The 26,170-nt window shown below is 40.9% G+C and overlaps 1 protein-coding gene and 1 long non-coding RNA gene across 3 annotated transcripts in view; one reads left to right on the forward strand and one right to left on the reverse strand.

Annotated features, from left to right (window-relative positions):
* Positions 1-26,170, forward strand: part of LOC125457234 (cell adhesion molecule DSCAM) — a 612,502-nt gene that overhangs the window by 354,238 nt on the left and 232,094 nt on the right. The window contains exons 1-4 of one of the 2 annotated variants that reach the window (XM_059650150.1): positions 7,378-7,498; positions 18,753-18,899; positions 21,909-22,187; positions 24,589-24,864. In XM_059650150.1, the coding sequence (XP_059506133.1) occupies positions 21,962-22,187; positions 24,589-24,864 (502 nt within the window). In that variant the 5' untranslated portion in view covers positions 7,378-7,498; positions 18,753-18,899; positions 21,909-21,961. Of the gene's footprint in view, positions 1-7,377; positions 7,499-18,752; positions 18,900-21,908; positions 22,188-24,588; positions 24,865-26,170 lie in introns of those variants that run through there. The other variant, XM_048541184.2, reaches the window with a different exon arrangement.
* The window catches only part of LOC125457235 (uncharacterized), a 66,844-nt gene continuing 58,683 nt past the window's right edge, over positions 18,010-26,170 (reverse strand). Inside the window, exon 3 of the long non-coding RNA XR_007248582.2 lies at positions 18,010-18,274. This is a non-coding gene — a long non-coding RNA (uncharacterized LOC125457235). The remainder of the gene's footprint in view (positions 18,275-26,170) is intronic.

The following is a 26,170-nucleotide window of genomic DNA, read 5'->3' on the forward strand; positions in this document are numbered from 1 at the left end:
GGAATAACAGGAAAATGGACTATGTTTTAAATGCTAAAAAAATGCAGCACGCTGCTGTGCAGAGGGACTTATGTGTCCTCGTGCATGATTCACAAAAGTAGGATTACAGGTGCAGCAGATAATTAAAAAAGGCAAATGGAATTTTGTCTGCCATTGCTAGAGGGATGGGGTTTAAAAACTCTTTAAAAGGGAGGCTATGCTGCAGCTGTATAGGATCCTGGTGAGGCCACGCCTTGAGTACTGTGTGCAGTTTTGGTCTCCTTACTTGAGAATGGACATACTAGCACTGGAGAGGGTGCAGTGGAGATTCACTCAGTTGATTCCAGAGTTGAGAGGGTTGGATTTTGAGGAGACACTGAGTAGGCTGGGACAATACTCATTGGAATTCAGAAGAATGAGGGGAGGTCTTAGAGAAACACATAAGATTATGAAGGGAACAGATAAGGTAGAGGCAGGGAAGTTGTTTCCACTAACAGGTGAAACTAGGACTAGGGAACATCACCTCAAAATAAAGGAAGGCAGATGTAGGACTGAGGTCAGGAGAAACTCCTTCACCCAAAGGGTTGTGAATCTGTGGAATTCCCTGACCAGTGAAGCGGTTGAAGCTACCTGGCTGAATATTTTTAAGGCAAGGCTAGATAAATTTTTGAACAGTAAAAGGATTAAGGGTTATGGTTAGTGGGCAGATAAAGTGGATCTGAATCTCAAAAACATCAGCCATAATCTTATTAAATGGTGGAGCAGGCTCGAGGGGCTGGATGGCCCACTCCTAGTTCTTATGTTCTTGTGTTCACCCAGTTTAGCTTAGAAAATATCACAGCCATCTACTTGCTTCACAATTTCAGCAGACTTTGTTATCTTTGAGCTTCATTTGGAATGAAGCTAAGAGTGTTATGAATGCTTGGCAAAGTTTCAAAAGCTTTGAAAACTTATCTTAGTGGCCACAATTTAGTTGACAATTGTACAAGGTTATTGAAGGATTCTCTTTGCTTGGTGTGGCTCATGGAACTTTTACTTAGCAATAAATGGACCACTGCAAGGATTTAATTTTTTAAACACGTAAGTGTTTAGAAGATCAGTCAGTTAGATTGTTTGATGATTACTACTTTTAAGGTCCATTTCAAACACATGCATCCTCATGTTTGCCTGATGTGAATTCTGGCTATCTGGCTATGGAGGATACATGGAGGATCTTGGTGCTGTGAGTAGACATAGGCATATAAAGGTCATGGGGGTTTGAGAAGTTACGAGGGGCACTGGTGTTTTGGGTATTATGGAGCATGGAGAATATGAAGAACAGCAGTTGGGTGGGAGGGGGAGATGTTGAAGATTGAGTCTTCAAGGACCTGATAGCCATCACTGCAACTATTCCAGTGTTTCAGTGAATTGAAGTGGGGGTTCTAGCTTGCTGACCTCGTCATTTGCCCTGCCTTCCCATTACAACCTCAACCTGACCTCAGAGGCAACAGACCTGACTGCATCCGACTCTACCTCTCTGGATTGTAAATATGCCAGATCAGGGGCCACGTTCTAAATGTCCCAGTCTGCCCATCCCACCTCTGTCACAAAAAAATCATTTTGAGCCTGTTCCGTCATTCAATGAGGCCATGCTTAATCTGTGTCTTAAATCTACCCACATCTATCCATACCACTCTGTGCCCTTGTATGATAAAGATTTATTAATTTGAGTTTTTACAAAAGATGTGAGGTTCGCTGTGGTGTGGCATGTCTTTCCATGGAAGCCGTGCTGCACTGCACATCAGTGTCTCTTTTAGAGGAGAGAAAATGCTGAGATACAACCATGTTCTTATCTTCTTTTGAAAATGTTGCCAAAGCTTTGTGGAAAGCCTGAACATTGAGGTGACCTCTCTCTCCCCCTCTCTCTCTCTCCTCATATTCTCCTGAATTTTACAGCCAGCAGGTCGGTGCCAAGGAAGTAGTGTTATATTCCTGTGAACGTTCTTTCCTTAAAGTTGAATCTGTTTTGTATCAGACCACGCAGTCCGGTGATGTGATCTCTTGCAACTGAAGTGATTCATTATTGAAAAACACTTGTCTGCTCACCTGTCAGTTTGTATAACTGTGCCAAGCTGTCAAGAGCAGGGTCAGTACACTGGAGCAGCTCCTCAGATCGTTAGTATTGAACAGCCTTCACGTTGCTGCTCGCTGAGAAACCAAGGGCTGCTGATTTAAATCAGTGGTGAGAAATACATTTTTCAAAAAGTGTGATATTGACTTTTCCTTGCACGCTCACCCTGCCTTGAAAATCCAAATTTAACAAGCCGTTTTGCAGAATCGCTTCCATTTTCTGAGGGATTGTACATTATAAAATGTTGTTCAGCTAGTAGCCAGAGGCTGTGTTTCCAAAGAATAAATATGGAAAAAGTACCATTGCCACAGTTTTAGGGGGTTACAGGGAGAAAGTGGCAGGGGCTCAGGAGCAAGAGCAGGGAAGTGCCTCCCAGTGGCCACTAGATCTGTTACCTCCCTCATGAAACAAAGTCTTAAGGGTTACCAAAATTGTGCCATGCTGATGCTCTCCCTCATGATCTTCACATTCTGCTCGAACTTCAGTCATTGAAACCACTGAACCTAACAGCATTTATTTTTCTCTTGCAAATTCATCTGTTATCTGATTAGATTTCTTTCTTAAAGTCTTAAATGTTAATCAATGAGCTCCAATGTCAAGTGCATCAGTACAAATATTGTCACTTTAACAGTTTCATTGTTTGCAGATTGCTGTTCTGACAAACTGGAGTAACACATTATACCTGTACGTATTAGCACAGGCTGTAATATTAAGGTCAAAGCATTTTTTGGGTATTTCAGTTTCGGGTCTATGTTTTAAATGAGTGAAATACTTTTCAACTCCATCACCTATAAATTCAAACGCAAAACAAAGAGATCTGGTTAATCAATTCCCACCATTGAGTCATACTCATTCTCTGAATTACAGCCTCTTCTTCCATCATTTACTCCAAGCTTTTGCCCATTAAGATGTTGTTGGCTGTGTTGGCTGATTTCCCTCTCAGGTTCAGGTTTTTTAAATTCCATTTCCCTTTCTTTTTTCTTTCCCTCACTTTCTACCTCAAGCTTTCTTATTTCCATTCTTCTTTTCCTTTCTTTCTCTTCCTCCAACACCTCCCCCATCCCTTGTCCTATCCTCCTCTTTTTCTTCTAATGCAAGTTTGTTTTCATTTCAAACTGAATCTTAGCCAACTCTAGCAGAGACTTAACTTCAGATTATCCTCCTTTTAAATCTAAATGTTGCGTGTTCATTTTAAGCATTGCATCCCGACAAGATCATGCTTTTGTTACTAACTGCAACTTTCCTGCTAACTCTTTCAGTTTAGTCTTAGTCAAAGATTTCAAATATTATGTTTTCTATTCCCAGAAAAACATTAGCAACAATCAAAGCTGTTTTGAAATTCTAACCCCTGTAACATAATTCACGACAACACTCCTGCTTTTCTGCTCAACATCTCTATGTTCTTGTGTTTTCTTTTAAAGATTCACAGACACCTCTTAAATTCACCAATTTTCAATCCTGGATGAATCCCCACTTTGTAATCATGCCAACTGATTGTCATTTGGGGAGGAAATGGACGAGTGGTATTATTGCTGGACTGTTAATCCAGAGATCCAGGTAATGTTCTGAGGACCTGGTTCAATTCCTACCATGACAGATGGAGGAATTTGAAGTCCATAAAAAATATCTGGAATTAAGAATGTAATGATGACCATTTGTTAATTGTTCAAAACACCCATCTGGGTCACTAATGTCCTTTAGGGAAGGAAACTCCCATCCTTACTTGGTCTGGCCTACATGTGACTCCAGACCCACAGCAATGTGGGTGACTGTAAATTGCCACCTAGGTAAGTAGGGATGGGCAATAAATGCTGGCCTAGCCAGCAACATTCTCATCCTGTGAATAAATAAAAGTATTGGATAAGTCAGTGAACCCTGACTTGATAGACCATAAGATTGACTTTTTGCAATTAGCTTACCATGGTGATCAGTCACTGAACATTCTAACAAGAGGCTGTCAACACACATTCATGAAAAGAACAGCAACATTTATTGCAAACAAAAGAAACAATATACAAATGTTTTTTTTGGGGGCTCACATTTAGATTTTCCATATCCTCAGCTTCCAACAGTTTTCTGCTCATGGAGTTTTCTTCTAAGTCACTCAGGATTTTCTCCCCAGCATTGATGGTTTGAAGACTGCTAAACTAACAATAACCTTTCACTGTCACACTCTGCAAAATAAAACACTGCCTTTCTAAATGAACTTATTTCTGTTTCTGTCTCCCTGTGTCATGGGATACCTCGTTGCCAGGCAACAGCCACTTCTTTTTATCGCACTTCTCCCCTTGTTTTCAAAGCTCCTGAAGCTCAGCTCCAAGCCCTTATTAGAAATGCATGAACTGACAAATTTTAGACAGCACTGCACCACGCACTAACACAACTCAAAAGTGAAATTCAACCACGTTCTTCTCTTAACACATACAGTACAGGAACACAAATAAAACTTGAAACTATACGTAAGTTCTTCATTTTAGAATTCAAGCCGATAATAGATTCGAAATCTTCATCATAATGCCATGCAAACGTAAGAAAAGTCAGATCCACACATTGTGCGCTCCACTCTGACTGAAACCCTTCAACATCTGTATCCTGTCATCAGGAAGCTAAGATTTCATCTCCTGCCTGATTAAGTCACTGTGCCTGGCAAGCCCACTCCCAGAGGTCCCATTAAATTCCACCTAATGTGTATGCACATATATATTGTGGATGTGTTTGTTGCATGAACTTGAAAAGGAATAATTTCCAAGGCTATTGGGAAAGTAATCAATGTAATCAGACAGCTTTTTCAAGACATGGAAATCTTCAAAGGGATAAAAAGCTTCCAAGCTGTAAGTTTGTGCGTCTGTGTCTGTCTATTTATCTGTGTGTGTGTATGTGTGTGTTGTTTGTGTGCATGTGTATGTGTATGTGTGTACATGTCTATGTGTGTATGTATATCTGCATGTCTGTATCCCTGTATCTGCATGTGTCTGAGTATGTATGTGGGCCTCCAGTTCTGAGGAAATGTAGAAAGACATTTAAACTCTCATGACTATCCGTGTGTGTGTGTGTGTGTGTGTGTGTGTGTGTGTGTGTGTGTGTGTGTGTGTGTGTGTGTGTCTGTGAGTGTACGTGTGTGTGTGTGTGTGTGTGTGTGTGTGTGTGTGTGTGTCTGTGACTATGTTTGTCTGCACCTAAAGCTGAGTGTGTAGGTGGGCCTATTTTCTGTGGAAATATATTAAGACACTTATTTACATCCCCTGTCCATGCTTTTCATCTTTCCTGTAAGCTTGCATATATTGTCTGTGCGTATGTGTGTGTGTGTGTGTGTGTGTGTGTGTGTGTGTGTGTGTGTGTGTGTGTGTGTGTGTGTGTGTGTGTGTGTGTGTGTGTGGACATTTCATCAAAATATATATATTTAAAGATTAATTTGAGATTCATTCTATTATGTTAATAAAAGTACTAACATCCACAAAACTGATGTTGCCTAAAAAGGCACCTGGATTAACATTGCTGATGAAGAGTTCTGATATTGATCTGAAACGTTAACTGTGTTTCTCTCTCCGCAGATGCTGATGGTCCTGCTGAGTTCCTCCAGCATTGTCTTTTTTTTTCAAATCGCCAGCATCCACAATGTGTAAGGGGAGATATGATCCAGGTTTTCAAAATCAGGAGCCAGGTGGATCATGTAGAGATGGATAAACTGTTTGTGCTTGCTAAAAGGAACAAGGAAGTCAGGGCACAGATATAAAGTGACCTGCAAATGAAGCAAGGGTGAAGTGGGGAAAAAAAACCTTTATACTCAGCGAGTCATTTGGGAGTCAACTGCCCAGAAGTGTCCTGGAGCATTCAATTAAATCATTCAAAAGGGCACTGGGAAATTATTTGGATAAAAATAATACGCAAGTGTGTGGAGAAAACACAAGAGGTTGGCACTAGGTAAGGAAGCCCACTTAACAAGTCAGTGCAGGCACAATGGCCTGAATGGCCTCCTTCTGCACCATAACTCTTCCATGATTTTGTCTTATATATATCCTTCAAAGGAAAAATCCTTCAAATGTATCTGCAGATTTGGACATAAAAAATTTCTGAAGAAGGGTCCAGACCTGAAACATCAGCTTTCCTGCTCCTCCGATGCTGCTTGGCCTGCTGTGTTCACCCAGCTCTACACCTTGTTATCTGTGATCAAGTGAGATGTGAATGCAAATTGAGTGTTTAAGATAGCAGTCAGATAACAGGATTGAGAGAGAGCAGTACACTGCAAACCATTAGTTCTGATCATTCAGGTAGATGCTCGTGACAGTGGAATCCCTTGAAGAAAAGCCATACCTTCTGGTTAATATCCTGACTCCCCACACCCAATTAATGCAGCAAAGGTCATTCATGTTATAGCTGTTTGTGGGATCTTGCTATGTACAGCGTGGCTTCTGGGTTTGCAGCAATAGCCACTGCATTTCAAAGACAAAATCAAAGATTGTTGGAAAAGTTCTGCAGGTCTGGTGGCGTCTGTGGAGAGATTTTATTTTTAGCCACTGTATTTCATTCTAATTGAAATATCGTCAGATGTTCCTGTGAACTGTAATACCAACCTGTGTAAGCAAAATTCTTTGTTCTCAGGCGCATTAGGGCATTTGAAACATCAGGGCTGCAAAATAAGTCCAGCTGTTAATTTTTCATAGGATCTCATATTTAGAAGCATAATGCAAATTTTAAAATGATAACTACTTGAACAAGCTTAAACATCGAACTATCTTATGAGCTTTCAATGTTACTCAACAAGACTCAAGAACTTCATAGGAAAGAATTACAATGAGTTTCACTCACCTAGAAAATGAGAAGCAAGAAAGGAAACAGGCAGGACAAAAGAAATTATCACCCAAAGCATGTTTTTATTTGCATAAAATCTTGCCAGCTACGTTGTATTCTTGCTTTAAAAGCTGCGTTTTGCAGCTGTGAGCACTCCAGACTAAGGATGTGTTGGTCTGGGCTGGTTTTGGGACCAGCCCAGCTCTTCCCCTCCACCCACTGCATCCCAAAACCAGTCCAACCTGTCTCTGCCTCCCTAACCTGTTCTTCCTCTCACCCATCCCTTCCTCCCACCCCAAGCCGCACCTCCATCTCCTACCTACCAACCTCATCCCGCCTCCTTGACCTGTCTGTCTTCCCTGGACTGACCTATCCCCTCCCTACCTCCCCACCTATACTCTCCTCTCCACCTATCTTCTTTACTCTCCATCTTCGGTCTGCCTCCCCTTCTCTCCCTATTTATTCCAGAACCCTCACCCCATCCCCCTCTCTGATGAAGGGTCTAGGCCTGAAACGTCAGCTTTTATGCTCCTGAGATGCTGCTTGGCCTGCTGTGTTCATCCAGCCTCACATTTCATTATCTTGGATTCTCCAGCATCTGCAGCTCCCATTATCACTGAGGTAAGTCACTGTCCAGATTTAACAAGGTCATTGCCTCCCAATCTGTTGGCAGAGAAGCTTAAAATTCAGCCTGCATCTACATTTCATCAGCCAGAAATAATTTAGAGCAGTGTTCTGAGCAATATTCAGTGAAATGTGAGAAAGCCAAGGCAAGGCACATCAAGCCAAAGTATTTCACAGTAATATTATGCTGCAAACACTACTATACACGTCACCCATTTCGCACTCAGGGAATAGATTTAGCAGCGAATTTGACTCAGTTTGATTTTCCTATCTTCTGTCCCTCAAACGTTCTTAGATACATATTTCAACTCTGCAGGAAGCCTTGTTGAAATGTTCTGCTGTATTTTTTCATGGCATTTCTTATTATTCAGAAACTTTCTACACCATTGATCATTTTGAATTGTTGAACAGGGACATTTGATACCTTTGTAGCCTATTTGTCCTCAAAGCCTGCTCACACAGGCCCATTCGTAAGGTTTCTTTTAGGCCCTTCTTCTGTCTGCTCTGAACCACTGTATAAAAATGAAGAGTGCAGTACATTAACCAGGTGAAAAGTGTAACAGAAAGCAATCAGTCCATGTGGAAATTTGAGGGAGAGCTTTGAGATTTAGCAATGCATTGAATGAGATTTAAGTGGACTTGTTTTCTCTCTGATTATTCTGGTGATGAGATCCTACACTTGAGCAGGCTTTGGGAAAATTACAAAAAGAGAGAAAGCCTCTCTCCACAGACAGAATGGTAACGTTTTTCATGCTTGCTCAATCCTCCGGCCCTAGTGATCAATCCAAAGGAAGAGTTGCTTCACACAGAATGGAGACCCCAGTTCCAATTGGCGATCCAGCTAATCACATTAAGCAACAATTGAGGTTATACAAAATTGGTTTCAAGCAGGGTGAATAAGGGAAAGTCAGTAGATGTAGTATATTTGGATTTATGAAGGAATAAGTTGCTACATAAAAGATTACCACACAAGATAAGAGCTAAGCTGTTGACTGTGATATGTTAGCTCAAAGATGAGTCATTTTCAGCTTGATAAGTATAATGATTGACATCCCATGTAGATCAATTCGTGGGCCTCAATTATTTACAGTCCGTATAAATGATTTCAATGAAGGGACTAGACAAATTTACTGATGCTACAAAATAGGAAAACAATTTGTGAGGAGGCCATAAAAGGTTGAATTTTGCCACCCTGACATGGGGAAAATGTACATAAGTTGTGGGGGAGAAAGAAGTGGGGAGTAGAATTCCAAAATTGTTACCAGGTTCCTATCAGTTGTCACAGATACAAGAAATCTAATGAGACATGACCCAAATTATATAAAAACTGACATTGTTGTTCTATGCTGCAGCCTCATCCAATTTTGTTTTTTATAGAGTTTAAAATTTTTAATGATGAGGTGAAACTTTTGTAATCTCCATTAATCATGTTAGATCATAACATTTTTGAACAATGTGAAAATCCTGTTTTGAAGTCTGGAACATTTTGAAAGGTCTGCTTAAGAGTGAATAGTAATTTCATGTGTGTTATTTGGATGTTGTTCGATAGTTGAAGTATATTTTAATGCAATAATTATGATAATTAGGTTGAGAAGCAACGAGACAGTTTTTCAGATGCACAGAAGCATATTATCCACTAGAAAAAAGTACTTTTCTGCATGACACAAAATTGAAAATTGGATTTTAAATGCATCAGTTCGAAGTTGTGCTTCAATCTTTATATTGATTCATAGTTCAAATACCTGTTGTGACTTTAAAGCAATGGAACAGATAGTTGTTGGTTTAGGCTATTTCAGAAAGCTGGAACATGTTTTGTACTGGAGGCCTTGTATACCATAACATCACATTACCTATGTTTGGCTGAGATCGAAACTCCACTATTGGATTCAGCTCAGCAGTGGCCACTAGCACAGTTGTCAAGTAGGACAGTGAATTTAGTTTCATTTAACAGATTTATGAGTAGTTAAATGATTATATTTTTGCGGAATCTTTTTTTGAGTTTTGCATGATCATTTAAAATAAACATTTTATTTTTCCAAGTAGCGTTTGAATTATGATGTCTTAAATTGACAGTTTTGTAAGCTCCCAAGATGATTAAAGTTTTTGTGTAGTAGCTAGTTTATTTTGACAGTTTCATGAGCATCTTAAAGACTTCCAAATTTTATCCTAGGGTTAATGAGTGCTGTCTTTAGTGGATAATGGCTGGGTGAGCATAGGCCAATGTCCAGGTGACTGGCAATGAGCCCTATAACCTGGCTATCTTAGTAACCACACACCTCACTTCCCACCTTGGTCCTGCATTAGGCGACAAGATACCCATGTAGCCACCTTACAACTATGCTGTGAAGGTAGGATGGGTGAGCCTTGCCACTTGGGCAGCAAGATTACAACACCATGAAGTGGCATGCTTCAATGATGTACTCACCTTGAAGTGGAAGACCCCAGCCCCCTAAAATGCCTGAGAATGGGTAAAGTTAGTTTCAGTGAGTGGGCAGAAAACTGGCAAAAGCATTTAATATGGGGTATTGTGAAGTTATCCAGTTGAGTTTTCTTGTGCAAGACAATGGCTTAGTCACATATTACTAGACTATTAAGCCATGCACCCAGGTAACGTTCTTTGGGCCTGAGCTCAAATCTTGCCATGGAATTTTAATTCAATAAATATCTAGAATTAAGAGTCTAATGATGACCAGGAATCCATTACCAATTGTCATATGGACAATTGGTTCACTAATGTCCTTTCAGAAATGAAACCACCATCCTTAACCCAGGCTAGACTACATGTGACTCCCAACCCACAGCCATGTGGTTAGCTCTTAACTGCCCTCTGGATAATTAGGAATGGATGATTATTGGCAATAACTGCTGGCCTGACTAGTGATTACCACATTCCCCTGAATGAATTTTTAGAAGAGCTAGCTTGCAGATGCAGCAAGTAATCAGGAAGGCAAATGCCATGTTAGTCTTTATTACAGGAGGGTTGGAATACAAAAGGAGAAAGGCCTTCTCACACCTGTACAGGACATTGTTAAGATGACATCTTGAATAATGTATACAATTCTGGTCTCCTTAGTTCATTAAATATTTTCTTTGGAAACAGTTCAGGGAAACATTATAAGATTGGTATCTGGGATGAAATGGGGTTGTACAATAGATGCCTGAGCAGTTCTTGGTGGTTTCAAAGAATGGGAGACAATCTTATCGAAACATATAAGATTCTGAGAGACCTTGACTGGTTAGATGCTGAGAGAAGGTTTCCAATGTAGAGTAATCTAGAACTGCTGGGCACAGTTTAAAGGAAAGGGTCTTCTACTTCAGTTGGAAATGAGGAAGAATGACTTCTCTCAGAGAATAACTAATCTTTGCAATTTTTTTGAGTTAACGTTTTGGGTCCGGTGACCCTTCCTCAGAACATTCGTTCCTGATTTACAGCATCCGCAGTTCTTTCGGTTTTTATTTTGCAATTTTCTACCTGGACAGCAGTGGAGACTGAATATTGATTATATTCAAAGCTAGGCTGGATAGATTTTTGACTATAAGGGGGTCAAAAGTTATGGGGACCAGCAGGAAAGTGAGTATGGTGAGAGACACAGCAAGATGCAGGATTTATAAATAAAAGATTCTACAACTGATGTGAATGTATTGAATAAACGTAAAATGGCTGGCTGACTCCTTCCTGACTCCCTCTTTAATCAGTTAGAAAGGAGATGCAAGTTTTGATTGATTAAAATGAAAACCCTAGAATTTATTTCAAGTCACTGCTCCCTGATAACTAAAGGTTTTATTAGTGTGTGCAAAAGGTGACATTTCAGGTAAGACAATGCAGTTTAGGTATGAGGCCTTGTTTAGAATCGTCTGTAATTTAACCTGGAGTCTGATTGGTTTTATTTCCAAAGCAGGAATTTACAAAATGCCCCATTGACTGACTGTGTTGACAAATTGTGTGCTTTTTGAATAAAATAGAATGCATCTGCAAATGCAAATTCACCCCATAGATTTATGTGTGCGAGTGCGCACACGCGTGTGTGTGTGTGTGTGTGTTTGTGTGTAAGAGAGCACATGTGTGTGAGACAATGAGTGTGTGTGCGCATGTCTGTGTGTGTGTGAGAGAGAGGGTCTATTGCGTGTATCTGTGCATGTGAATGTACAGTGTGGTGGGGTCACCTTTAGCACAATATGAACACAAGATGATGGTTGAGGCCGTCCTCATGTGTATCGAACTTGGCTATCAGCCTCTGTTTGACGACTCTGCGTTGTTGTGTATCCCAAAGTCCATCTTGGAGGATGTTTACCCAAAGATCCAATGATTTTTTGATCTTCAACTTATAAATTTTGTGCCTTGATGCCTCTGTCACTACATCGGTTGAAGGCACAATACTCCAAAAGCTAGTGGTTTCAAATAAACCTGTTGGGCTATAAACTGGTGTCAGGTGATTTTTGACTTTGTCCAACCCAGTCCAACAGCAGCACCTCCACATCAAAATTTTCAGTGTTGTTATAGCACTATTCCAGTGATTATCAATGAACAGCATGAGGCTGTTCTGTTACTGTGGTATCATTTATGTTGTGATATACAGTGCCAATGTGTTTCATCATCAGTTTTCTGAAAGAAGCTCAGTCCTTCATGATTATTGACTGAACCACAGCAAAATGCTTGATCTTTTTTAATGTGGAAAAGCAAGGACGCACGCCTTAAAACCACCTCAGCTAAAAGGTTTGAACCTTGATACTCTAATCCACATTCTTGCTATCGAAGCTAAGTGGATCATTTTGTCACTGGTATGAAATTATTAAAGAATATTTAGCTACACCGGGGATCTTTTCCTTCCTGAAACAATGGCAACAAAGCCAACAAATCATCTCCCTGTCTCAACCCCTGCCCAGAGTTCTGGCCACTAATTATTCTGCACCCAACATCACAAAAACAGATTGTGCAGCCACAGTTTTGTTGCTGAAAGGGGACCCTGCAGTGTGTAAATTTCCTGCTGGGTGTCCTACATTAAGTCAGCCATAATACTCCAAAAGTGCTTCATTGTCTGTAAAACACTTTGAGATAACTGGAGTTGGGACGCTATGTCTAGGTTACACAGGAAGTTGGTCAGGCCTCTTTTGGAGAACTGTGTGCAGTTCTGGTCACCCTGTTATAGATATTAAGATATTATTAAGCTGGAGAGTGTTCAGAAAAGATTTACCAGGATGTTGCCAGGAATGGAAGGTTTGAGTTATAACGAGAGGCTGGGTAGGCTGTAACATTTTCCCCTGAAGCATAGGAGGCCAGGAAGTGAGCTTATAGAGGTTTGTAAAATCATGGGGGTATAGACAAAGTGAATGGCAGGTATCTTTTGCCTTGGCTAGGGGGTTTCAAGACCTGGTGACATATTTTTAAGGTGAATGGGGAAAGTTTTTAAAAAGACATGAGTGGAAGTGAACCTCCAGAGGAAGTGGTGGATGTGGGTATAGTTACAATATTTAAAAGACATGTGCACGAGTACATGAGTAAGAAATGTTTGGAAGGATATGGGTCAAATGCAGGCAGGTGGGATGAGTTTAGTTTGGAAATATGGTCAGCATGGGCTGGTTGGACTGAAGGGTCTGTTTCCATGCTGGAGGACTTAATGAGTCTAGGAGGGCATGAAGAACCTTAGATTTAAAGCCAGCCTTTATTTTCCTTCATTTGTGTCACCACTAAATGTGAGGCTTTGTAATTTCTATGGAAAATACAAGCATCAAAAAACCATCAGCAGCTGAACTAAACCTCCAGCATATGAAGGGTTAATGGTGTTTGGTACAGGAGAAGCAACAATGCAATATGGAATGGCATGTTCCACAAGCTCCAATAGATTGAGCAATCTTCTCTTTAAAAGTAAATAACATGTACAGAAAATATTTCCCAGGCTTCTGTAATGGATGCATCATGTGTAGAGTTTCTCACAAAACATTGGATTAATAATAACTTGATTCCTTTGTATTTAAGGATGACAGTCATAAGGAATTAGATTTTTCTGCAGTAAAGTGAGTTTGATTAAATTAAATGTGCCTGGAGAGGGGAATGTTTCCTGGGACAGCAGAGCAATCAGCGCATGTCATTCCTGATGGCGCGAGCTCTCTGAATGCTTTGAAGTAACGCTGACTCGCTGTTTAGTCCTTGTTGCTGATGACAGGCTGTCTGTATTAATAAAAAATGTTCTTCTTTTAGAAAGCAATGTTGCAAATATACATACAGAACCGTTTACTTTACATCATTATGTTGAGTTGGCTGTTTGCTGTAGTTCATGAACAAACATCTCTGATTCTGTTCAATATATTATACACACACAAACTCACAAATTTCAAGCATGAATGTATACTTACACACTCACAAACACACATACATGCAGACATAGATACAAACACACACAGAAACAGACACACACACATACGCTCACACACTAACACATACTTGAAGCGTTGTATATGCACAAAGCACCCAAACATAAAGACAAAATTACATACAAACATAAGTGTAGTTACATACGTATAGACACAAATTCACATTGACTTGCACAGACATACTAAAACACACTCTCAAACACAGGATAGCAAAGGGAGCTCAGTGGTTAGCGCTGCTGCTACACAGTACCGGGCCCGGGTTCGATCTAACCCTTGGGTAAATGTCTGTGTGGAGTTTATACGTTTTCCCATGTCTGCTTGGGTTTCTTCCAGGTGGTCTGGTTTTCTCCCACAATCCAAAGATGCGTGGATTGGTTGTGCTAAATTGCCTGTAGTGGTCAAAGAGGTGCAGGCTTAGCCATGGGATATGCAGGGTTATTGGGATAGGATAAGTTTTATCTGGATGGGACGCTCTTCGGAGGGTTGGTGTGAACCTGATGGGCCAAATGGCCTGCTTCCATACTGTAGAGATTCTGTGATTCTACTTAGACACAAATATATATATGTGCCTACAAACAAACTTTACACATAGTACTTAAAATTAGCTGTAAAATACAATTAGACATCCAGATGATGTGGCCGTTCAACCAAGATTTTGCTTTTACTAATGACTTATTGAGCAGCCCAGGTGGAAGCCCAGCGAATGTTGACCTGCCTGTCCATCCTCTTCATGAAATAGCCTTCCAGGATTCAAAGGACTATAACAAAATAATTTCAAAGATCGTCTATTCACATTTGTCTGTTTAGTGTGTCAGTTTGATTTTTATTTATTGAGTTGTCTGGGTAAAGTATTGCACCACTTAATAGTGCAGTTGTCTATGGAATAAATCGGGAATCAGTGAAAAACTGGCAGGGTTTATGAAGGATATTTGGAATAGAAAGGGTACTTTGAGTCCAGGCACGGCATGAGTTGGGCGCTTCCTGATGAGAAACTGATGTTTAGATGAGTAAAACGTTTCTAATTCAATTCCTGAGCCCTGGCAACGTTTAAATGATCCTAAGACTAGGTGACATCAGGGCAGCTATGCGTGGTATTTGTGTCCATCGTTAGGGCAGAAAAATAAATCAACCGTGGTTCCTATTCCCTGTTCATTCATGATCTCTGTTAATATCCTGGAAATATAGACAAACATTTGAGTGGTTGAATGGTAACAAGACTGGACCAGGCTAAACTGGTCCCCAGGGCAAGCAACCAATGAGCACTCACTGTAGGCTGACACATGAAAACATAAGGTTTTGGGGATGCACTTGTAACTGCATTCAGGAATGAGTCAGTGTAGATCGGGAGAATTCCCAATTGATTTTTGTTCACTCGTGAGCCTGTGGAATTCACCACCACAGAAAGTAGCTGAGACCAAAACGTTTTCAAGAAGGTGGCAGATGTCGTTCTTGTGGCCAAAGGGTTCGAGAGATGTGGGTGGAGGATGGGATTAGGATATTGAGCTCAATGATCAGCCATGAACATGTTGAATAGAGGAACAGGTTCTAGATGGCCAAATGGCCTACTCCTGCTCCTAACTTCTACGTTTCTGCCTGTGTTGCTGGCTGGTACACCTTCTTGAATCACTGCAAATCATTTAATGTCGGTACATCCACAATGCTATTAGGGAGGAAATTAGGGACTTTGACCCAGCAACACTGACAGATTTCCCAGTTTTCAATTTGATTCTGAGGGAATGGCAGTTTTGATGGGTCAATGTATAGTTTATCAGTAACATGGAGCTAAGCTCCTGCAAAGACACTCTGGCTATGATAGTGTGGTTTGGAAAGCATGGTTAGCTCAGTTGGCAAGATGGCTAGAGTGAGATGCAGATTAATGCCAATTGTATGGGTTCAATGCCTTTATAGCTTGAGCGTGATATCATGGAAATAACCATAATTAGCAACCCTCTGACAAGGAGGAGTAGCATCTTCCTGAGGGAAAAATCAGGCTTCTACAACCCAGTATATATTTGAGCCGAATCGTTTGAACCAGTCCGATGGGCTGCAATGGGTACCATTGGGTAGCTTTGAACACGGCCCTTCCAATTTAAGACATTACTTAAGTTTGAAGCAACTAAAATTTGAAATGCATGAGCGAAATGAAACATACCAACAGCTCCCTCTGTATATCCAGGTTGGAACGTGCTTGTTACTTGCTCTCACATCATTTAAACTACTGTTTCTGAACAAACTAACTGACTGTTTCCATTAGTCTCGTCTTTGATTTCCAGTAGCTTTGTCTGCCAGGCGTATCTTTTATATAAAACAAATGTGGCATATTCTGTGTCAGGTTGACTTGACCTTTCAGAGATTTAGTCAGCCAGTTCTTGCATATATTCCTCAGGATTATTGAGTTGCGTAACACTCAATTATTCAATCTGAACTAAAACTCAAAGGAATAGAATCAAAAGATTTGAAAGGTCGTCTCTTCACTTGCTTGAGACTGTGAAATGTAAATAAACTATTTCTCAGGCTCAGAAATCATTTGCTTTTGATATTAAGTCCCAGATGTCTAATAGAAGTAGTTAGTAATGATAGAGAGGAAGAAAAAATGGTTTAACATGTCAGTTTGATTCTATTTATTAGATTGTCTGGGCAGTGCGTAACACTATTCGGTAGTACAGAATCTGGATTGAGTTCCAGTGGGGAATTTGTCATCAGGGTAAAACATAACCTAAATGGTGAACAAAAACAAAATTGCTGGAAAAGCTCAGCAGGTCAACTTTGTTTTTGTTCCTGATTAAAGCATCTGCAGTTCTTTTGGTTTTTAACCTAAATGGTACAGTCTTTCAGCAAAGTAAATCTTCATATAGGCCTGTATTCCAAGTCAAATTTTCCCCTGACTATACTTAGAGATATTTAATGTAATGCTTGTGGAAAAAGAGTCCTTTAAATTACAGGTTCCAGGTCTCTGTTTTCATTGTAAAGAACTACTTAATTGCTTAGATCATTGCTGAGTATGAATACTAAAGAAATAATTGTTCCCACTTTATACCTCCTCATTTCATGTATTTATGTTTGTTATCAGCTGCTAGATCACAAATCTACTGAAATCTATTTTACAACATGTCAGGCAAGCTTGTGATTACTGAATTGACAGTCCAATGCCACAACTAATTGGCTATCGCGTCCATTTCTAAACGAAAAACAAATGCAATTGAAAGCTTCTCCACAGCCAGCCAGCATCTGTACATACAGCAGATATGTTGATTGCTTCCTTTTGCACTGATAATCTATCTTGATGTCAGCAGATTATTTGGCCATGGAAAGCATCAGAGACAAATGTGACTTCATTAAGACCCTGTGCCCAAGCATAAATATTTATCTGTGGAACCACAAATAATGTGACCCTTGGCATTTGCTTAGTTGTGGTTGTGAAGTGACGTCACTGATCGCATGCCAGGGATGACACTTAAGGTTTTCCCTGTCTCCACATCTCCCGTACATGCTGGTTGTTTCTCTTCTTTATTCATTCATGGGATGACAGCATCACTAGCCCGGCCAGCATTTATTATCTATTGCTAACTGTTAAGAGTCAACCACATTTGCTGTGTGTCTGGAGTCATATGTAGGCCAGACCAGGTAAGGATGGCATACTTCTTTCCTAAGGGACATTAGAGAACCGGATGGGTTTTCCCCAACAGTTGACAATGGATTCATGGCCATCATTAGATTCTTAATTCCAGCTATTTATTGAATTCAAATTCCACCATCTGCCATGAAGGGATTCAAACCCCGGTCCCCAGATCATTATCTGGGTCTCTGGGTCTCTAACAGTCCAGTGATAATACTACTAGGCCATTGCCTCCCCTAAGTATCTCAATAGGAAGGGAGATAGCTAATATGCCAACCGTTACTTAAATAAAGCAAATGTTTATTCTACAAATTATATCTCTAAATAGTGAATCAGATGGGTTTTTCCCGACAATCGACAATGGATTCACAGTCATCATTAGATTCTTAATTCCAGATATTTTATTGAATTAAAATTCCACCATCTGCTATGGTGGGATTCAAACCTGTGTCCCCAGAACATTACCTGGGTCTCTGGATTAATAGTCTAGTGATAATACCACTAGGCCATTGGATCCCCCCTACTTACTTGAGCTAGTTTTTCAAATTTCTCACATCCCTCGGTCATTTCTTCTGGTATATTCTTAGTCTTTTGGTTGATGACTTCCTACCACAGACTCCTGAACAGGATGAAATTGCCTTACCTTATTCAACTGGTCCAAAGCCAGGAAATGATCCTGAATCACAGAATCTCCCCAGTAATGTAAAGTTCATGAGCCGTGATCATGTCCTGCAAGACTTTGTGCCCGGAATATAATTATGTTCTGGTTTCTTTTTGATTCAAAGAGCCTATCAGAGAAAATTCTGGTCAAAGTATAGCCTTCAAATGTAGACAAGGAAGAAAACTGTTGTGCACAAGGTAGAACTATGGCTAGAATGACTTAATAATGACAGAAATCTGTTGACATACAGTAAAAATGTGAAAAAAAATGGACTCAGTATTTTATCAAACTTTCTTTTTCAGCCACTCAAACAAAAGGGAGAATGGAGCCGGTCTATGCTTGCAGTGCGGAATGGTTTAGTGGTGAATTTGCAACTGCTTTTTCATAACAACTGACCTTCTCTGTACAACAGTTCAGAGAATGATAACTTACACAGTCTGCAGTTTCACCTGGGTTGAAATTACAAATTTTGGCAATGTTTCCCAAGCCAACAGAAATAAAAACTAGCAAAGTCAGAGTTTAATTTCATCTCTACAGCAATCCTGATTCATAATGAGCTTGTCTGGAAACGAGCTAAATGTGTCTTTAATTATTCTGTTTTTCAGGATCTAGATTCCACATCACACCTACAGGAGCCTTGTATATATTAGACGTACAGAACGAGGATGGCCTGTACAATTATCGCTGCATTACACGGCACAGGTACACTGGTGAAACAAGACAGAGCAACAGCGCCCGATTATTTGTGTCAGGTCAGTCTCTGTGCCATGTTCCCATTTGGACCCATGAGCTATGTGACCTCATTCTGTTGTATTATGGAACAAAAACAAACAAATAGAAAAGTCTACAAGATAGAGTGTAAAGCGGGATACCAGAAATAAAATAAACTGGAGCAGAAACCCATCAAACCTGCACCACCTCCTAGTGCAGGGTACAGGGAATGGAGTTAGATGATGAGTTATGATCTTTTTGAATGGCAGAGCAGGCTCAAAGGGCTGAATACCTTACTCTGATGTTTCTATATGATAATGGCTGTTGTTAGACTTCAACTCACCTTCTTCCCTATTGTCCAAGTCACTTGATTCTCCAGAAAGCCGTGTGCAAATTTGCATAGGATCAATAAGATTAGAGAAGTAAAGATAAAGACTAGTCCAGGACAAGTGGGTAGTGAATCATGGGCATTGAAAGCAGCACTGGGGAAAATGGGATCTGTAGTCTTTGGATGGTACAGGGAGCAGAAGGACGCTGCTGGACTGGTATAACATGTTAGTTACCCCACAGCTACAGCATTGTGTTCAGTTCTGGAATTCACATGATAGGAAGGATGTGATAGCACTGGAGAGGGTACAGAGGAGATTTACCAGTGTGTTGCCTGGGCCGGAGAGTTTCAGTTACGAAGAGAGATTGGAGAGGCTGGGGTTGTTTTCCTTAGATCAGAGGAGATTGAGGGGAGGCACGACTGAGATTTATAAAATTATGAGGAGTTTAGTTAGTGTAGACAGGAAGGAATGTTTCCCCTTGGTGGTGGGATCAATGACCAGGCCATAGATTTAAAGTGAGGGGCAGAAGGTTTTCAGGTTGTGACAAAAAACCTTTTCAACCAGAGGATGGTGGGAATCTGGAACTCACTGCTTGCAAGGGTGGTAGAGGTGGAAACCCTCAATATATTTAAGAAAAACCTAGATGTGCACTTGTGATGCTAAGACATACAAGGCCGTGGACAAAGTGCTCGATAATGGGAGAGAATACAGATGGTTGGAAATTCAGTCAATGCCTCATGTTTATATATAGAATCATAGAGATATACAGCATGGAAACTGACTCTTCAGTCCAACTCGTCCATGCTGACCAGATATTCTATATAAATCTAGTCCCATTTGCCAGCATTTGGCCCATATCCCTCTCAACCCTTTCTATTTATTTATCCATCCTTTTAAATGTTGTAATTACACCAGCCTTCACCACTTCCTCTGGCAGCTCATTTCATTCAGGCACAACCCTCTGCATGAAAACGTTGCCCCTTAGGTCCCTTTTGTATCTTTACCCTCTCACCTTAAATCTATGTCCTCTAGTTTTGGACTCTCCTCTGCCAGGGAAAAGACCTCACCCATTTACCTTCTCCATGCCCCTCATGATATTATAAACTTCCATATGGTCACCCCTCAACCTCTGATGCTCCAGTGAGAATAGCCTCAGCCTATTCAGCCTCTCTCTACAGTTTAGACCTTCCAACCCCAGCAAGATCCTTGTAAATCTTTTATGAAGTCTTTCCAGTTTCACAACATCCTTCCTTTAGGAGGGAAACCAGAATTGCATGCCAAATATGTATTAAATAAGGCTAATAGTGGGCCTAGCTTAAAATCAGTAGAATAATTGGCCTCATAACCCCACCACTGAAAAGAACAATAGTACCAGGCATATCAGGACACCACCTTTGAGTTGCACACCTTTTGATTTGAAACTATTTACCATTTCTTTGCTGTTTCTTGGTCAAAATCATCGAACCCCCTTTCTAAAAATGCAGTGGGTGTCCCCACATCACAAGTCCTATAGAGGTTCATAAGGTGTCTCATGGCCACCTTCACAGGGCAGTTAATAAACACTGGCCTGTCCACTAACATCCACATCCCATAAAAGCATAAACAAGAGAGGGATTAAGCCACACTTGAGGTGAATGTATAAATTGTCAAGACATCAGTTGAAAAAAGGAATGGCAGAAAACAGATTGAATAGTGACCAGGCAGCATCTGTGCAATGTGGCACTGAGCTGTCCTGTCTGATTACTAACCAGACATCTGCACTCTCAAAAGATCATCACCAATTCTGATAAAATACCATTGATCTGAAACTTAGCCCATTTTATTTTTCCCTGATGCTGTCTGACCAGTCAATTGCAGCATTTCTAGAATTTTTGTACTGGACTAGATAGTACAATTTGAATTGGAGTGAGCTTTGAATTCAGTATCTGTTAATTTAGAAGTGGTAGCGTCAAATTAGCAACCAGCGCCACTTTGGATGACTATAACATCTCCGGCTGGGATGACAACAGGAGCTAGGATTTCCAGCCTGATTATTGGAAATTTTAAGTACTGGTTGGCTACAGCTATGGTGCCTTCCCTGGTTGACTTGCTGCCAACAGTCACTGTTGAGCCAAACATATATAGATGGCAGGTGCTGTAAGTGTAGTACAATGGGCATCTTACCAACCCAATGCAGCAGGAATCAACATCTGATGGAGACGGAGGGAATGTTAAAGTGGAACTGCCTGTAATTTGTGTATTGAAAGCAAAAAATCTCTAATTTTGCCAAGTGGTAATTTGAAACTTCTCTTTTGTTGCTTTTTACTCCTTTATTCATTCATGGGATGAGGGTGTCGCTGTCTAGGCAGCATTTATTGCCCATCCTAATTGTTCAGAGAGCAGTTAAGAGTCAACCACATTGCTGTGGGCCTGGAGTCGCATGTAAGCCAGAGCTGGTAAGGATGGCAGATTTCCTTCCCCTAAAGGACATTAATGAACCAGACAGGTTTTTCTGATAATCAACAATGGATTCATGGTCATCATTAGATTCTTAATTCCAGATATTTATTGAATTCAAATTCCACCATCTGCCGTGGTGGGATTTGAACGCGGATCCCCAGAACATTATCTGGGTTTCTGGATTAACAGTCCAGTGGTGACACCACTAGGCCATCACCTCCTCCACTACACAAGCACAAGTACAATCTCTGTTGTAAAATACGTCTGCAAATCTCTCCACAGATCCTGCTAACTCAGCTCCAACAATCCTGGATGGATTTGATCATCGGCTGGTCATGGCTGACCAGCGGGTCGAATTGCCTTGCAAAGCCTCTGGGCATCCTGCACCAAAATACCGCTGGGTGAAGGACAATGCCCCCTTGGCACGGGACAACAGGTTCAGGCAAACTGTCACTGGGCTACTCATTGTGAAGGCAGTGCCAGCAGACACAGGAAGGTACACCTGCGAAGTGTGGAACAGCTTTGGGAATGCAGAGATTATTGGCCACCTGAATGTAAAACGTAAGTAAATGGTCACAGCTGGTTCACACAATAGCTGCCTTCAGTTGAAGAGATTACTGTTGACTTTGCATCCAAACGTGGTCTCCCTGATGTGGAAAAGATGTTAAACTTGAAAAGGCTCAGAAAAGGTTGCCAGGGTTGGAGGGTTTGAGCTACAGGGAGAGGCTGAATAGGCTGTGGCTATTATCCCTGAAGCACCAGAGGATTAGAGCTAACTTCACAGAGATTTATAAATTCATTAGGGCATGGATAGGATGAATAACCAATGTCTTTTCATCAAGGTAGGAGAGTCCAAAACTAGAGGGCAAAGGTTTAAAGTGAGAGAGGAATGATTTAAAAGGGACCTAAGCATCAACATTTTCAAGCAGGGGGTGGTACATGTACAGAATGAGCTGCCAGAGGAGGTGGTGGAGGCTGGTACAATTACAGCATTTAAACAACATCTGAATGGGGACACGGATGGAAAGAGTTTAGAGGGATTTATGCCAAATGCTGGCAAATAGGACTAGATTAATTTAGAATGTTTGGTCGGCGTGGATGAATTGGACTGAAGGGTCTGTTTCTGCGCTGTACATCTCTATGACTCTCGACTGACTGGATCATGCTCATCTTAGGCCCCTTCTAATATTCTACACATTCCCAGTCACTTCGCATTCTGTTGAGTTTCATCGCAGGCAGACCATAGTCCACGGGAGGCCATTCATTCCAGCATGCTAGTGCTATCTCTTTCATGGAGCTCTCCAATCAGCCCCACACTTCCCCTCAGCTCCACAAATTTCTCCTTTTCCTATTGAATCTGCTTCCATTTCTTTTCAGGCAATGTCTCCCACATCTTGGCATCTTGTTGATAACGCAAGAAGTATTCTCAAATGGTCCAAGCTCCCAAAACTGAAATGTAATAAAAATTAACGATGAAGGAGACTTTGAGGCCACCAGGCTCTTTTAGATAGGAGAAAGAAAATGGAGTCATTTTGAACAAAAGCAATAAGTTACGTTTTTCTACACTTTTTAATATTGTGAAACGTCCCAAGAAAGTTCACATTAGGAAATATTAGAACAAGTCACCAAGAAAGTAACCTCTGAGGGAGTATTGAGTAGAAATTCCAAAGATTCATGCAGATGAAGGCAGGACCACCAATGACAGAGTGACTACAAATGAGGTTGAAGATGAGCCAGAATCAAAGAAGTACACATATTTTGGACGCTTGTGGGGCCAGAAGAGATCACAGAGAGAGAGAGAGAGAGAGTGAGAGGAAGGTGCAAGCTAATGGAGGGAATTGAAAATAAGGATGACAACTTGAAAGTGGAGCTTGTGCTGGACTTGAATCCAATTTAGTGAGCATGTGCATTGGCGTTTTGTCCAGGAAAAGATATTCACAAATGGATTGCTTAAAACTCTGTCCTACTAGTTTACTGATAAGCAGGGGTATAAGGAGGGCACTTATAGCATATTAGGCTCTCAATGGCCATTCATTTTGGCATCCACCTTTCTTTCTCAAAGCCACCTGCAATCTACAGTGGATTGCTCAGTTACTAGGAGACTGGAAACCCTCCTAACTATTAACCTAACCTTGATAATGGCTGAAAACTGTTAATCACACCAGCACCTTGACGGCAATGCAGGGTTGTATATTTCATCCAAGTTTCAGTTGAGCTTATCGGGCAATTCTTTATAAATCACCAAAAGATGTTCTGAATGATTGTTATTGTAAGTCCTCAATGAAAAGGCTGCAAACAGAAGTTTAAACTTAGCCATTCTTCTGATATATCGAAAGCAGGTACAATTCGCTTTTCAGAAAGTATGTTCAATTTGAAGGAACAATCTGCAAAAAAAAATGCACCTTGGGTATGGTATAAAGTTACAAAATTTATGGATATTTGTTTGCAACTCTGTTGGTGCTGTGATGGCCCTCTTTGTTTCAATACACCAAATTCTACGGCCAAGAAGTGGCATGGTGGCTCAGTGGTTGGCACTGCTGTCTCACAGTGCCAGGGACCCAGGTACAATTCCAGCCTCAGACGGAGGTCTGTGTGGAGTTTGCACATTCTCCTCTTTCCCATGCGGGTTTCCTCTGAGTGTTCTGGTTTCCTTCCAAAGAGGTACAGTTAAATGCTAATGGTTTGGTCATGCTAAATTGTCCAGAGTTATACAGGCTAGGTGTATTAGCCAATGGAAATGCACGGTCAGGTCTGGGTGGGATGCTCTTTGGGGGATTAGTGTGGACTTGATGGGCCAAGTGGCCTGCTTCTACACTGTAGTGATTCTATGATCTAAGCTCAAATGAAAACCTTCCTCTTATATATCTACACAGAGTTTGCAAGAATGACTTAATAATGGTGTCCATGCCTGTTTTGCAGTCAATAAGATTCTGAATGCATTCTGTTTTATTTCAATGCACAGAACAACTGAAGGCAACAGTGAATCTGCACAAGGTGAAAACCAGCATCGGTAGCAAGTTATTGCTGTCCTGTACAGTAAGCGGAGCGGAGGAGTATGCGGTGGAGTGGTATCAGAACGGTGAGATTATCACCCCTGGCAGCAACGTGAGAATCACCGGAAACAACCACGAGAAGCTGATGATAGATGGACTGGCAAAGAGTGATGGAGGAGCCTATCAGTGCTTTGTAAGGAAAGGTCGAATGTCAGCCCAGGATTTGGTACACGTTATCCTTGAAGGTTAGTATGGAAGGAACTGGCTCAGAACTAAAATTAACAACTGATCCAGCATCCACTGCCATATGTGGAAGAGAGTTCCAAACATCTACCACCCTTTGTGTGTAGAGGTGCTTCCTAATATCACTCCTGAAGGATCTGGCCCTAATCCCCCAAGGTCTAGAAACCATTGGAAATAATTTATCTTTACGTACTCTATTTATTCCTGTTAATAGCTGTAAGACATGGATCAGCTCACCCTTTAAACTGTTTAAATTCTAGAGTAAACAAGCCAAATTTGTATAATCTCATAACTTAACTCCTGAAGCCCAGGTATCATTCTTGTAAACCTATATCATATTCTCTCCAATATCCTTCCTAAGGTGCAGCGTCCAGATCTGTTCACAGTACTCCAAGTGAGTCCTAACCACAGTTTTGTATAACTGCAGCATAACTTCTTCATCTTTGTATTCTAATTCCCTAAATATAAAGGCCAGCATCCCATTAACTTTTATGATTATTTTCTGTACCTGTTTGTGACACTTTAAGTATCTATAAACCTGAACTCCCAAGTCTCTTTGGATACTAACTGAATTTAATATGTAGAAAGTAACCTGATTGATCCTTCTTCGGTCCAAAATGATGCTTGCTTACATTGAATTCAATATGCTTCAGTTTTGCCCACTGCTTAGTCTACCAACATCCTTTTGTAATTTTGTGCTATCATCTACACACGTCTATCTGATACAGAGTCATCAATACCTGCAGCGCAGAAGGAGGCTACTAGTCCGACCACGTTCATGTTGGTCTAGCTTACTCCTGTTTTCTAGCTTTTGGTCTGCACGCTTGCAAATCACAGCAAATTGGTCCTTAATAAGTGTGAGGGGGGTTTCTGTTTCTGCTGTCTTTACCGCAGTGAGTTCCAGAAACCTCACCGCTAAACATCTTCTAATCCTTCTATCAATTACTTCAAATCTCTACTTACTAGTGATTGACGTCACTGCTGGGGGGGTGGTGGTGGCGGGGGTGGGGGGGAGTCATACATCTTTCCTATTTAGTTTAGTCGCTTCATCATTTTACACACTTTACTTAAAGCTCTCCTGAGCTGCCTCCAATACTAGGAAATCATTCACTGCCAGGCTAATCTTTCCTCTGCTAAAATTTTTCAGTCTTGTCAATATCCACCTCAACCGCTTTGTACCATTGCTGTTGTGATCACATCCTTCCTTTGATGTAGTGACCAGAACTGCACACAATACTCTGACTGAAAGCTATCCAGGTCCAGCACACTCTTCATTCTCTTCTCTCCTTTCCCTGGCTGATGAAGAAT

This window comes from Stegostoma tigrinum, chromosome 12 (genome assembly GCF_030684315.1).
Source record: "Stegostoma tigrinum isolate sSteTig4 chromosome 12, sSteTig4.hap1, whole genome shotgun sequence".
NCBI classification, from domain to species: domain Eukaryota; kingdom Metazoa; phylum Chordata; class Chondrichthyes; order Orectolobiformes; family Stegostomatidae; genus Stegostoma; species Stegostoma tigrinum.